Here is a 15,716-nt window from a genome sequence, read left to right on the forward strand (position 1 = left end):
AGTCTACCAACATCAACTATTGTCAAAGCTGTGCAGAAACAGAAACCTTCTGCCACCAGTGATGGGAGTTTAAATCAACACAACAATCACAGCCTGGCAACAGCTGAGAAGGCTGAAGAGGTGCACACCCAGACAACATGTGCATTATTTTCTCTTGGGAAACTAGCACATGTGGATAAAGAGAGGTTTATTGCACCATTTTGTATAATACAGAAAACTAGAAAATGCCCAAGTGAAAAAAAAAAATTGTTGAGATTCAAATGCTAGAACTCTGATGGAGAACTGAGGATATTAACACTGATAAATCTTAAAAACACATTATTGAGGGATTTCTTTTTAAAGGACAATGCAGAAAGTGGTTTACAGTACGGTATCATTTGGAAATATTTAAACGACAGACCAATGCTACGTACTCTGCACCTAAAAGGTCAGGGTAGAACATACCGGCCACAGGAAGTACCTGGCAGAGCAGGGATTGAAAGGAAGGGGATGGGCTGGAGGCAGAGGAAGAGGACCACACCCACTCTGATGCGTGTGTTTACTACATATGTACAGGATGAAATCAGGTCAGCATTTGTTCATTCAGGGTGATGGGTATATGGGTCTATGCAATATCATCTTCTGCAAAACTTTTTGGCTGAAATAAAAATTTTAAAGAACTCTTCAATTAAAAAAAAAAAAATGAAAACATCTCTGGGCTCAGTCTCCATCTTCGGTCTAGACCTTCCCCTGAGCATGCACCTTTCACCTGATGCCTATAGTACCCTTATAACTGAACTCTTCAAACACAGAATGTCTAAAATGTACTTACTTTCCCCTGATCCCTCCTTGCACCTCCCACGTGCTCCTTCTATGGATGTGATCACCACATATACTTAGCCCTCTGCAGAAAACTTTTCAACAACTCTCAATATACTCCAACAATGTAAAGACAAAAAAAGGTAGGGAAAACCTTTCAAACAATCAAGAAAATCCTGCACACAAGTGCAAACAAATCAGGTACAAGACGAAACGGGGCTCAGTACCTCTCCAGCCCAGGGGGCCAGGCCCAGGGGAGCCCCTCAAGGAACAATCTGAAAATTCCCAGAGGCAAAATAAAATTAAAATTCCTTAAGAGGACAAAGTCTTTCATGACCTGGCCCTCCTCCACATTTCCAACCACGTTTCCTGCCACTGTCTGTTCAGAGCTGGGACTTCCAACACCAGCGGAACACTATTCTTCACATGCCCCATGTGTATCGCCTCCATGTCCAGCAGCATCAGAGAGCCTTACCACACATCCACACAAGCTCCACCTTTACTCTGTGGGTGCTACCTCAGCATGTGTGACTTGAACTTCACCTTGTAAACAGAGCCTCTAGAGCCAGAAACATGATTCAGCTCCCAGAACTAAGGCTAGCAGTGAAGCCAACAGCCTGCGGTAACCAAGCCCTCTACCTAGTCCAACATCTTCACTTCTGCCCAAACATCTTCTCACCTCGCCTCCTGGGGCTTCTCTATCTCTTGCAACAAATGTAGCCAACAATATAACTGTTCTTTTACTCCTACCTCTGACATTTTTATGCTCTTTCTAGCTTCTGCTACTGTGAAGGTTGACAGCACCAATCTGAGAGCTGCTTTGCTGTCTGACAGTGAATGAAATCCTGCTAATAAGTGACTTCAGTTCTCCTCCCTGTTAATGATGACAGGTTAAATGGGCCAGCCAGCTGAATGCTGCTGGCAGTTTTAAATGGCAGCACATTAAAGCAAAAGGTGCAAGGTCAGCCTTTTCGCGCTGTGGCATTTAACAAGGTTAAAATCCAATGTGTTCTGAGAAGTCAGAAAGTCCAAATTATCAATCTAGCATGGAATGATCAAGTTCCAGGGCATTCGTGATAATAAAATTCACAGAAGACCGATCTAGCCTACAAAGTGCCAACTGTGACTTCACTGTGTCCCCTCAAACTCCTATGTTGAAGCCCTTACCCTCAGTGTGACTGCATTTAGAGATGGAGACTATAAGATGGAGACTATGGTAATCAAAGCTAACAGGTCATAAAGTGGGGCCTTAATCTAAATGAAATTGTTAGAAGAAGAGGAGGAAGAAACAACAGAGATCTCTCTTTGGCTTTTTTTTTTAAAGGCCTTTTGACAATTTTTTTTTTTTAAGATTTTATTTATTTATTCATGAGAGACACACAGAGAGAGGCAGAGACACAGGCAGAGGGAAGCAGGCTCCATTCAGGGAGCCCAACGTGGGACTCGATCCTAGGACCCCAGGATCACACCCTAGACTGAAGGCAGCACTAAACCGCTGAGCCACCAGGGCTGCCCTCTCTTTGGCTTTGATTATGATCACAGTCATCCTATTCGAGTGTGGCTTTTTTAAAAGAAAACACCAACACCTGAACTTGGACAGCACCAGGAAGGCCCAGCTGAATTCAGAGAATATGCTAACAGAAGAAAATTAGGACCAGCTTCCTCATCTGTTGGGAGAGGACGTCAACAACCAGTCTTTGAACTTCTAAAGTGTTGTTCCCTTTTTTTTTTTTTTAAGATGATCTAGAGTAGAATCTAACAAATTGTGGAATATTATTTTTTAGCCATACATTGTCCCAAAAGTGGTGTTGTACAGAAAGTAAACTTGGGGAACATATAATATTAAATTAAATTAAACTCTTCTTTTAAAAAAAAAGCGGGGGGGAGGCCATGTGAGGACACAGTGAGAAGGTGTCATCTGCAGACCAAGGAGGGAGGCCTCACCAGAAGCCAATCCTGACCATACTTTGATCTCAGACTTTAAGCCTCCATTCTGTGATCAAATATATTTCTGTAATGGTATTTTGTAATGGCAGCCCTAGTGAATGATTACACTAAATTATGAATTGTGAATAAAGATACAGCAGACGAATCATGCCTCTTATTGAGGACACCCCATCATGGCACCAAGGTATTCAAACCTAGAAATCAAATTCATGATTAACTTCATCCAGCAAGGAAGGATGTAGAATGAGGTAAATGAAATGTGCTCAAGGAACCCGACAGAGGCTTTAGTCTTCCCTTGAATAAATGCTAAGAACCTTGTCTCCAGCTCTCCAAAGCTTTCCATGGTCCATACTGCTCACAAGAGCCTGTCATTACAATGTCACTGACCCTGTAACAACTCAATTTCTAAGATCACAACTCATCTCACAAGAGTTACATTTAGGAGACAGAGTTTCCCTTCACTCTGGATGGATATACGTTACTCTGGTCAACTGCCTCCAAATAATAATTAGAAATTTAAATAGTTTCAGGAAAAAATTCTGCCCTATAAACAACTGACCTGACCCTGGAAGCTGCCATGGGAAACAAAGAGTGGGTAGGGGGCACTCCTGCCAAAATTTCTTAAGTTTATCATTCTTTAGCGACTAAAATTTGAACAAAAGCAGACACTCTGAACACAATAAAACAGTCATCAACCCTCTCATTTCAAAAAATAAAAAGATATTTCAATAAAGTGAATAGTACAATACAATGGATATTCAGTCCATGGAGTTGCTAATAAAACTGCACTTAGGGCAGCCCCAGTGGCTCAGCAGTTTAGCGCCATCTTCAGCCCAAGGCGTGATCCTAGAGACCCCGGATTGAGTCCCACATCGGGCTCCCTACATGGAGCCTACTTCTCCCTCTGCCTCTGCCTCTGTGTGTGTGTGTGTCCCTCATGAATAAATAAAATCTTTAAAAAAAAAAAAAACTGCACTTACTTAAAATTACAAATTAGGGGATCCCTGGGTGGTGCAGCGGTTTGGCGCCTGCCTTTGGCCCAGGGCGCGATCCTAGAGACCCAGGATCAAATCCCACGTCAGGCTCCCGGTGCATGGAGCCTGCTTCTCCCTCTGCCTGTGTCTCTGTGTCTCTGCCTCTCTCTCTCTCTCTCTCTCTCTCTGTGTGTGACTATCATAAATAAATAAAAATTAAAAAAAAAATTACAAATTAACCTTAAAGGACTAGATATACCTCTTCAAAGTAGCGCAGACCTTTATGGCTGAATGAAAAGTCCCTGCCAACCACCAAAGCGGAAACTCTAATGACAGGGACAAGGGGCTTAACAGAAGACAATCAAAGTGTCAGAAATTTGGGGGGGTGGGGGAGTTAGGGTACAGCCACAGTCCACAGCATATTCAGCAACCAGGTGTCAACATTAACAACCCTCCCCAGTCACCATAACAGTCTTCTAAAAGCAGATGGCAAGTCAGTTAATATGCCTGGAAAAACAATCAGAATGTTGAGAACCCCAATCCTTTAGAAATGCGAGGGTGGAGCTGTACTTACATGAAGGAATAATGAACTGTGGCTCAGTGTTGCCTGCGTAGCCAAGCTTGGTATACCTAAAAGCACAAAGTCATCAACACAGGTTTAGATAATAATACTCTCCCCTGTATCCCATTAGCGTCTTTAATTATAAGCTCTCCAAGTCCTAAGATATCAAGCCTCAGAATATCCAATTGAAATTTAATTAATAAATAAATAAATAAAGCTTATGATGACTGCGAATCACTCATTTCAGACAAGCAAGCTGCTATCAAAACATAAAATGTTATGCTTGTTTCTATTGGGAAAAATCTTGCACACATGCATTAACACATGTTATATTTGTGTATTCCTATCAACTTTACAAGTGCTTTTACACTCTTTTACTTTTTTGACAAAAATCCTGTCAAGAAAGTAAATATTATCCCTATTTTGCAGATGAGAACACTGAGGTACTGGGAAGTCAATTCGGCTGCCCAAAGCCAAGCAGCTGGTGAACAGAAAAAAAAAAAAAAAAAAAAGGAAAAAAAAATCTAAATATGCAGGCTAAATCCCAGAGTTGGCTCTCAAAGAAGTGTACTTCTCAAACTTCATGAACTTTTGGGGGGAGGGGGGCTTAAAAATGATTATATAATTTTCTTAAAATGTCATGGCATATGTCTAGAAACAGCTACTGCCACCTCCTGAGAATATCTGACAGGAGCATCTCTTATCATCTCATTTCAGAAGGAGCCCATTTTCTGTCAAGATACTCTGTGTGATGGATTCCAAAAGTCTTAACTAAAACAAATGCCAAAATACTACTATCTGTTCCAAAGCATTTGCTAATCTCTTAAATATATATATATATATATATATATATATATATATATATATATATATAAAAGAAAAAGAAAGAAAGAAAAGTAGCAGGGGGAGACCGCCACTGAGAACCATCTGCTGGAAATAAAAAATTGAAAACTGAAAAGACTCATCAGCTCCTCCTTTATTAGGCTACTGTAATGAATAGTAAAGTCTGGACAACTGAGCCATCGTCCTGCAGTAATGCCTGTAATGAAGAAAAACACTGCTCAGCGGTGTGGAAAGTAGCTCTATTAACTCATTCTAGTTTATAAATTCTTTCAAGATGCTCAATACTAAAAATTTTTCATGCAGTATTGCATTTCGAATTTAATAAATCATTTTTATGATTTTTCTATGTATTTTACCATATGCTAATTTTACTAATTTTGAACACATAGTGAATGAATGAGCTTTGGTGAGCCAAAAATGGCAAGTCAGCTCCATTTAAATTACGCCCTACTGTTCAGTCTCCAAGGATCCGACGTCTTGGTTCCATAAGAATCTAGGCAGGGCAGAGCTCTGAAACCCACTGGACCCTACAAGAAGTTTCTGAGACCCACCTGAGGGCCCCCAAGTCCCACAAGTTACCTGACACACAAACCAAGTGGACTCCACTCCAGGGCTCACCAGACCCAAAGGGAGATTTCAAAGTTGACCCAGGCCCAGGGACTTTCCAGGAGGAAGGCAATATACACTCAATTTTTTAAAATTCCCAATTCAATCACCATTCTGGAAGTATATTCCAGACAATAAATATAAATAAACTGAACTGCTGACCCAAGGCTAAAGAAACAAGTAGGTCAGAAATCACTAAACTCCTCAAATTAAAGACTGTATTTTGGGAGGTGGGCGGGGGGTGGGGGTGACTGGGTGACAGGCACTGAGGTGGGCACTTGACGGGATGAGCACTGGGTGTTATTCTATATGTTGGCAAATTGAACACCAATAAAAAATAAATTCATAAAAATAACAAAAAAAATTAACTACTCATCAATAAAAATAAATAAATAAATAAATGAATAAATAAATAGATAATAAAGACTGTATTTTTTAAAAGGCCATATCACTCCCCTCTAAAAAATATGTAATTTGGACTTAAAAAAATCTGTCTTCCCACGTTGTTAGATTACAAGTTGTAGGGATCCCTGGGAGGCGCAGCGCTTTGGCGCCTGCCTTTGGCCCAGGGCACGATCCTGGAGAACCGGGATCGAATCCACATCCGGCTCCCGGTGCATGGAGCCTGCTTCTCCCTCTGCTTGTGTCTCTGCCTCTCTCTCTCTCTCTCTCTCTGTGACTACCATAAATAAAATAAAATAAAATAATTTTTAAAAAAATTAAAAAAAAGATTACAAGTTGTATGATGTACCTCCACTCTTGGCATGGTGCCAGGCACTCCATAAATATCTGCTGAATGAGTTCTTACCAATGTAAGGAAAGATACTTGCTGTCTAACTGCTGGGGAAAGGAATGGAGTGGGAGGGGGGATGCTGAAAGTCAGAAACAAGGGGAGGGAACCACAAAAGGCCAGACCCATCATCTAGCACAATCTTTCATTTATAGATGACAAAATACTTGTTTGTGTGATGAGATTATTTCCAAAAAAGAAAAAAACCTGGAATACAGTAAAATATTAACATTTATTAATATCAGGTACTAAGTATCATTTCTATATTTTTTTAATATTTCTGAAAGTCAAGAATGTATGTATTGGCTAAGACCAGACATGCACTCTGGCACCAGACCGCTCGGGTTCAAGTCCAGCTCTGTTATTTACCAAATGTGTGACTTTGGGCAAGTTACTTTACCTATCTGTATCTCAGTTTCTCCATCTGTAAAACGGAGATAATAATACAACCTATTTCACAGGGTGAGTTTGATAAATAAATAGGGAAACAGAGAAAGCACTAGAACAGTGCTATATCTACATAAGTTTTGGTTTTTTACTATTATTACTTTTCTGTACGTTTGAAATATTTCCTAATTTAAAATTTTGAAAAGCTCAGAAAACACACACGTAGTATGCTCTGTGGCCACGTTCCATCTTTCTGGTGTACACAACTCTACACACCACAGACACACTACCTTAAGTTGTGGTGGAAATAAAATGCACAAAGGTAAACCCTGCAGATCCCCAGATATCCTTCCGCAACTGTCCCCCGAAATCATGAACTATGGCCCAGAGCAGCAAAGGTCAGACCACAAAAACGGGCTGGTGCACATTTAGACCCACAGCTCCAAAATTCAACTGGATACTGATGATGTCGCCATCACCAGGTGCCACTTGCCAGCAGGTGCTGGAATGTTGAGACCCTGAAGGCACAGTGCTCTCAGACAGCCCTCAAGGGATGCCTCTGTCACAGAGTCACACAGATAACGAAGCATTGACAAATATAAGCAAACAACGATTTTCATGAGTGAGGGAAACTAACATTAAGATATATTAATGTTTTTATGTATAAATAAATTACAATGAAATCCTCCCCTATCGCCCTATCAAAACTGAAACCATTAAAAATAGTGGCAAAAGCATAAGCTATTCAGATCATTTATGGTAACTTCATATCTTTAGATTTTTCTGTGCAACTCCTTACAGAGGATCAAATATACTTAAGGTTGTTAGTTTGAATAATCACAATGTAATGAATGTCTAACAAGATTTTTTTTAAAAAGACATTCAAAATTTTAATAAAATGTTCATCAACCCAGGCTCATACCAAACTTCAATAAGAACATATTAAATATAACACTGTCAATGTAATCTAACAAGTGCTCATCCTGGGCAGCCCGGGTGGCTCAGCAGTTTAGCACTGCCTTTGGCCCAGGGCATGGTCCTGGAGACCTGGGATCGAGTCCCACGTTGGGCTCACTGCATGGAGCCTGCTTCTCCCTCTGCCTGTGTCCCTCTGCCTCTCTCTCTCTGTCTCTCATGAGTGAATGAATAAATAAAATCTTTAAAAAAAAAAATGCTCATCCTAAAATCCTCTCCTAGGAGGACAATCCAATGCTAACTGGCATGCCTCCTTAGAGACAATCTAAGAGGCAATCTTAGAGGCTCAACCATTTAGGGGCAGAACCAAAAAAAAAAAAAAAAATCAACAAGCAAAACATAATTATTAAATATGGACTGTGTTCAAGACATCATTTATGAAAATGAAGCATTTTTTTATCCCAAGTAGTTTACTAGCTAGAAACATATAGCAGGCATACTATGAGGATACTAAGAAAGGAGGGCCCCAATCCTCAAAGTACTCGTCAAAATGTTTACCTATTAAAAAGAGGATTTCAAATTGATTTTTTTTTTTTTTTATTGCAGTATGGTCTACTTTCTCTGGCAGGCAAGTAAGTTTAAGATCACCTGGGTAGGCTTCCAGAAAAAATGTACCAAACCTGAACAGATCACCAGGGAAACTTCTAAAATACCTATTTCTAGTACCTGTCCTAGAATCACTAATGGGAAATCTCCAGACAAGGAACCTGGGCACTTGCATGTTTTACATCTCCTGTCCCAACCCCATGGTTCTGACGGTCAACGTGCTTAGAAATCACTAGATAATATGAATCACAAAGAATAAAAGGAGTCACACTGGGAAGGAGGAGACAAAAATTTATTTGTACATGATCATTGCAGACCTGGACAGTCTGAGGAAATTCAGTAGAATATTAAAGGAAACGGGATATCCAGTAAGATGGCCAGTTGCTAAATAAAAGACAAAAATTAACAACTTTCCTGACAAGAAGTGAGAATACACATGGGATAGAAGGATCCCATTCACAATGGCAACAACACGGAATCATGCTACCTTCAAGACTAAACTACACAGACAAAGAGAGATATGGACATGGGTAGAGAGATGTGTGCCAAGAACAATCGATATACGTGCGGGCAAATAAATTGAGACGGGCCTTACTCTCACATAAGAAGAATATTTTTTTAAGAAACATCAAATATCATTAAATTCACCCATAAATTTGGGCCAATACTCAAGATCTGGGCCAATACTCAAGAAGGTGGTAGTAAATTATACGTGAGTGATAGTAAAAGGCTGACGAGTCATTTTACAGGGAAGCTTCACATTATCTATGAGAATTTTAAATGCATATACCCCATTGTCCAAATGGCACATTTCTGGGAATTTACCCGCAGAAGCACTCTCAGATGTAGGCAAAAATAGGAAGAGAAACCATCCACTGCTGCAGTACAACAGCAAAACAACAACAAAACACTGGAAACACCCAAATGCGTCAACAGAGGACATAGTAGGTAAATGATTATAATTCCATAAAATGCTATATAGCCATCAAAAAAGAGGCAGACTGATGGCCATACACAGATAGGCATTCAATACTGTTTGAAATAGCATATATTTATGATATGAGGGAGTTTAATGGGGCTTGCAGTGTTGAGTTCAAAACACAGCACTATGTGACTTTAGGCAAGTAAATTAATCCCTCCATACTTCAGTTTCTTCAACCATAAAAGGTTAATCACAATAATCCCTATCTAATATTAAATACTACCATTTCCAGAAAATACTTCAAAATAATTCAAAAAGTAAAAGGATCCATTATTTGATAATTCTCTTTACTGTTAAATGTTTTTTGAGAGGCACCTGGGTTGCTTAGTGGGTTCAGCATCCAACTCTTGATTTCAGTTCATGATCTCAGGGTCGTGAGATTGAGCCCCAACACGGGCTCCACAGTCCTGGCAGAGTCTGCTTGAGTCTCTCTCCCTCTGCCCCTCCCCCTGCTCACACATGCGTGCACACACAAACATATTCTCTCTAAATAAATAATTTTTTTAAATGTTATTTGAGGTATATGAGCCATCTATATTTTTCCACATACTATCTTTAGATAATTTTCTACTAGGACCTTAGTATCTTACCAATTTGCGCAAACCCTCATGTACCAAGGATACAAATCCTTGCTCTTACACATTACCAATTTTTCCCAGTTACACATTTCCTGGAATATAACTGTTGACAGTTTAGACGATCAAATCTACCAATTATCTTCCCGAATAACTTCCTGTGTAGTTTTCACTGTGAAAGCCTCTTGCTATACTAAAATTTCATATTGTTTCTCTTCCAGTTCTATGTATATCTTTTCATCCAAAAGGGAAGAGCCATGTCAATCAAATTCTCCCAAATGTGTACATAAGGAATCAAAACCAACAGTTTTTATGGTAAAAGCCTTTGATTTTTGTTTGTTTGAACACTATCTTCCAAAAGGATAGCCAGCACAGTAAAGGTAGGCAATCATTCTCAAAAACACACATTCTCAAACTCAGTGCCTCTGAGACCCCTGTCCTGAGACCCTTTCCCACGTGGCAACAGAGTGAATAGCTGCATAAAGCAATACCAAGTTACAATTCTGCCTTTTAAACGAGTATGTTCTCATAGTTCAAACTTCAAAACACCCTAAAAAGGTACCCATTCAGAAGTCTCACTCCCAATCCTATACCGTCCACCCCACTCCTGCCTTACACCACCTCCTATTCTTATGTATCCTTCCAAAGTCTCTTTCTGTAAATAAAATATATCCTCATTTGCCCCAAACGTTTTAAACAGCCCTTGCACAAAGCTTCTTTCACTCTTCTGTTAAACGCCACTATTTTTCCACAGCAGTAAAACACAGACTTTTCAATTCTGCCGTCAAGAGAATTAATCTGACTACTGTCAACTCAACATATTTATATATAGTTAAAATTCCTCCTACAACCATGTGTCTAGAGCAGAAGGTGACAACTTAAGCTCAATTAATCTATGTTTAAAAGTGGAAATGTCACATCCTAGAACAGTGTTTTTCAAGCTGTATCCTGTAGGGAGGTTCTTTCGACTGAGACCCCTTATGAAGTCCAGTCTCAAATCCCAAACTTCGGCCAAAACAGCTCTACTCCTTCCTAAGGTTTTCAGTTAAAAAAAAGTGACTATAACTGCCTTGAATATGGTTCTGATAAAACTAAAAATATCCCCAGATCTCAATTATAGTTTCTAAAGAACATATACCCTCTCTACACTATACACTGTAAATTAATATATGATCAAACTCAAAATGATTTTTTTTTATATATGAAGCCATAACAATAAGAAGAAAAGAAGAGGAGGCAAAACCAAAGATATGGTCCTGGAGAGCCAAGGATCAGTGTTAACTGGCTTTGGGAGAAGAAAACAGAGGCAAAAGCTGCAAACCAGCCCAACACACGCACCTGCATCTGAAAAGGCTCCCCAAAACTGGTAGCTGCACGGCAGCCTGTGGAAGTGAAAATGAAGGGTCCACACACGGGACCCAGTGAGCGTTCCTCCCCTGCTGGGGGCCATGGCTCCTCCCTGACTCCAGCACTCTCTGGATGTTGACTCTCTGGAGAAGCGTCTCTGGACTCAAAATCACTGGGCATGGGTGAAACCATCAGCATCCTGACAACAAAGGTTTTCCCAACTGCATCTATAATAAACAGTGATGGCTCAGACACCCTGTCCCATCTCCTCCTCTCTCCCCCTTTCAGCTCTCAGAACACCAGCACCCAGACCCAGCCCTCCAGGCAAAGGAGCCCAAGTACAGTCTCTGGAGAAATGAGCAGTTCAAAAGAAAAGACTGGAAGACCCTAAAACCAGGAGACCCCCGTAAACGACCTGCCTATATCACCCATGGTGAAGCTCAAAATCAGTAAGTCAACTTACACATTCAGAGAGTCCAATGAGCGTTTTTTTTTTTAATTTAATTTAATTTTATTTTATTTTATTTTTTTTTTTACCAATGAGCTTTTTAATTTTCTGACTTTTCATCATGAGCAGACAGCCAGAAACTACCAACATCTAAGGAAAGCCTCTACCACAAAGCAGATGAAAACACACAAATCAAAAACCAACTTAAAAGGGCAGTCCCAGTGGCACAGCAGTTTAGCGTTGCCTGCAGCCCAGGGTGTGATCCTGGAGACCCTGGATTGAGTCCCACGTCAGGCTCCCTGCATGGAGCCTGCTTCTCCCTCTGCCTGTGTCTCTGCCCCTCTCTCTCTCTCTCTCTCTCTCTATCATAAATAAATTTTTAAAAAAAAAATTTTTAAGTGTCTTTAAAAAAAAAAAAAAAACTTAAAAGAAACAAAACTTACATAGGGAAAGACCTCACCAGCACAACCACCAAAAAAAATCACCATCCTCAAACCTCTATGATTAGATACCACAACCAAGAAACAAAACAAGAGGATACTAATAAAAGAACATTTAGAAAACAAAAAGAATTCTTGGAAATTGAAAATAAGAGCATAAATGGAAGAGAAGGGCTAGAAGACAAGGCGAGGCATATCCTAGAAACAAAGAACTGAGACCAGATGATGGAAAACGAGAGAAAATACAAGAAAATCAGAGAAACAGCCCAAGAATTCAACACGGGAACCAGAGGTTACACAGCATGCCCACAAGCACGTGCAGACACACACACTTGGTGGAGGATGAAATAATCTAGAAGTATTACCCATAATTCAGAGAGGCTAGTCTCCAGACTAGAGGAGCTCACAAAACACCCAGAACAATGAAGACAAACCCACTCCAAGGCACATTGTTGTGAAATTCTAAAAGCTCCCAGAAAGGAGAACGGGAGAATCAAAGTCATTTACAAAGCCTTCTAACTTCTCAGCAGCAAAACCAGAAGCAAGAAAACAAAGAATCAGTGTCTTAAAAATTCTGAAGGAAAATTATTTCCAACGCTGAATACTACACCCAACAATTCAACCAAGTGAGGGATTAGAGATAAAACATTTCAGAAAAGCAAGACGTTTTAAAAATTTACCTCCCACACATCATTTCTCAGAAAGCTACTGGAGGATGCTCTCTACCAAAATGAAGGAGAAAACCAAAAAAGAAGACCTGGAAGAGAACGCCCAAGAGAGAGGTTTGTGAACGCCTGGAATGATGGTAGAAGATGCCAGGACGACAAATGTGCACCAGTCAGATGGGCAGAGGTGAGACTCAGGAGACAGGCACATCAAAGGCAGCCACCAAGAACCACTGCCCCGCTGGGTTACCTTCCCAGCCTCGCAAAGTTGGCTACTGAAGGACCACCAGCAGGGACCAAAGGAGACAGCAGGAAGGAATGGACGTGAGAAACAGATTCAATCCAAGAGAAAGGTAAAGGAAAGGCCTACAAGGTTGTAAGCAAAGTCCCAGACTGGCAGCCCTGGAAAGCAACCACCCCAGAGACAAAGACAGATGGCTGCAAAAGACGGATGTCCTCAAAAACCAACTGGATCTGCAATGTGATTAACCTTATGGAAAACAGCACTGAGACACAGGCTACCTGAAAACGTGGAAAATAGTGGGCAGTGGATATAAGGAAAATAAAACAAGGAAGGCAATCATTAACTTCCATAAAAACAAAATTGAAGAGAAAAAACACAGTACCCTTTCATGAATGAGGACTGGTTTGCATAGGCATAGTAATGTAAACTCTGATCACAAATCAACTGGAAAATGCAATAATATATTTCTACTGGGAGGACAGGGAAGGAGAAACAGAAGGCAAATGCGGGATGAGAGAACTAAACCATCATCTAACAACATTAGATCAACAGATGATGTAAAAAATTGATAATCAATAGATTGAAGTGCACTCTATTTAGAAACATGGAAATCCATAAAGGCTGGAAGATACAGAATTAAAAGCTGAAAGCAGCTGTTTCTGGGCAAAGACAGAGAATAGTAAGCAGAACAACACTCCATGTGTTTTCACATTAGCTTCCGAGCACCTTTTGAGTTTCTTAATTAATGTGCATACTATGATAAAATCAAAATTTTATGTGAACCCCAAAATAAATAAATGAACTACTTGCTTCATCTAAAACTTTTTACATTGTGTTTATATAATACACCTGCGTTCTGTTAGTTTGCGTCTGTTTGGTATGTTTTCAACCATCCTTTACAAAGTAGATCTCAGACTTTCAGGGCACTGAAAGCCCCCCCCTCCCCCCCCGGAAACAGGATACCACACTAGAGCAACAGCTCAGGGAGACACAAATATTAACACACAGGCACTCAACGAGGCAACAGTCCCTTTCATAAAACAAAGGGAAGTAATAATGGAAGACTTAACACACCCTGCTCAATCCAACACAGAGGAAGATGGGGAAAAAAAAACAGAAGACCTAAATAAAATCATTAATAAGGGAGCTCACGTACATAGATAGACGTCAACCTCTGGACATACTAATACAGAACAGATTTTCACGTAGTGCAGAACATGCACAAAACTGATCAGGCCTTAGCCGCCATGAAGTCCAAAGAATAGAAATAAAGCAAACAGCATTCTCTGAACATAACACAGTAACACTAGAGATTAAAACCAAAATTTAAAAAAGAAAAGAAACAGGCCCTTATACCTGAACATTTTAAAACATGCTACCATAGAAATACTGAGTTATGGGGGAAACTCAAAACAAAAATATAGAAATCTCTTGAAATTTATAATGAAAAAAATGTATCTAAATCTAAAGGAAAGATACAGCTTAAGATGTAACAGCCAAAATTCTGTAGTAATAAGTATCTTCAATTAAAGAAAAAATAAAAATTAACATCCAACTCACAAACACAAAGACAAAAACAAAGGAAAGTAGAAAAAAAAAAAGAAATAAAGATAAAAGCAGGATAAATGAGTCAAAAAAAAAAAAAACAGAATAATAAGTAAACCCCAAAGCTCATTCCTTGAAAAAAGATACACAGGACAAATTAGGTAAATCAAGAAAAAGGATGAAACAAAACACATAAATGTGAGGGACAAAAGGGAAAATAAGCATAAATGTAGAGGATATTTTTTAGAATCATGAGACTATACAATACACTTGAAAAATCTAGATTTAATGAAAAATGTTTAGACAAATGCAACACAACAAAATTGGTTCCACTAGAGATGGAAAGTCCAACAGACTTCAAAGAAATAGAGTAGCAGGGGGATCCCTGGGTGGCGCAGCGGTTTGGCGCCTGCCTTTGGCCCAGGGCGCGATCCTGGAGACCCGGGATCGAATCCCACGTCGGGCTCCCGGTGCATGGAGCCTGCTTCTCCTCCCTCTGCCTGTGTCTCTGCCTCTCTCTCTCTCTCTCTGTGACTATCATAAATAAAATAAAAAATTCTTTAAAAAAAAAAAGAAAGAAAGAAATAGAGTAACAGAAGTCTCCCCACAAGCAAGCACCAAGTCTAGACAGTTTCATGGGGAAATTCTAGCAAGACCTTAAAAACGTCATCCCAATACTACAACAGACTATTCCAGAGCACAGAAAAGGAAAGGAAACTTCTTAATTTCTTTATAAAGAGAGTGTAATACTGATCTCAAAAACTGACAGGCAGTGAACCAAAAAACTAAATTATAAATCACTCTCACTTCTATTTCATGCAAAAATCTAAATAAAATATTGACAATTTACCTACACATCAAAAAATAATACATCAGGGAATCCCTGGGTGGCTCAGTGGTTTAGCACCTGCCTTCGGCTCAGGGCATGATCCTGGAGTCCTGAGATCAAGTCCCACACTGGGCTCCCTGCATGGAGCCTGCTTCTCCCTCTGCCTGTGTCTCTACCCCTCTCTCTCTCTGTGTGTCTCTCATGAATAAATAA

The 15,716-nt window shown here is 39.9% G+C and overlaps 1 protein-coding gene across 5 annotated transcripts in view; it reads right to left on the bottom strand.

Moving 5' to 3' along the window:
* Positions 1-15,716, bottom strand: part of ACTR3B (actin related protein 3B) — an 86,080-nt gene that overhangs the window by 62,648 nt on the left and 7,716 nt on the right. For 2 of the 5 annotated variants that reach the window (XM_041752695.1, XM_041752698.1), the window contains exon 2: positions 4,294-4,349. The exons of the other annotated variants lie outside the window; for them this stretch is intronic. In XM_041752695.1, coding sequence (XP_041608629.1) covers positions 4,294-4,349 — 56 coding nt within the window. The remainder of the gene's footprint in view (positions 1-4,293; positions 4,350-15,716) is intronic. 5 annotated transcript variants of the gene reach the window in all.

The sequence above is a fragment of the Vulpes lagopus genome, chromosome 4 (assembly GCF_018345385.1).
Source record: "Vulpes lagopus strain Blue_001 chromosome 4, ASM1834538v1, whole genome shotgun sequence".
In the NCBI taxonomy this organism is placed as follows: domain Eukaryota; kingdom Metazoa; phylum Chordata; class Mammalia; order Carnivora; family Canidae; genus Vulpes; species Vulpes lagopus.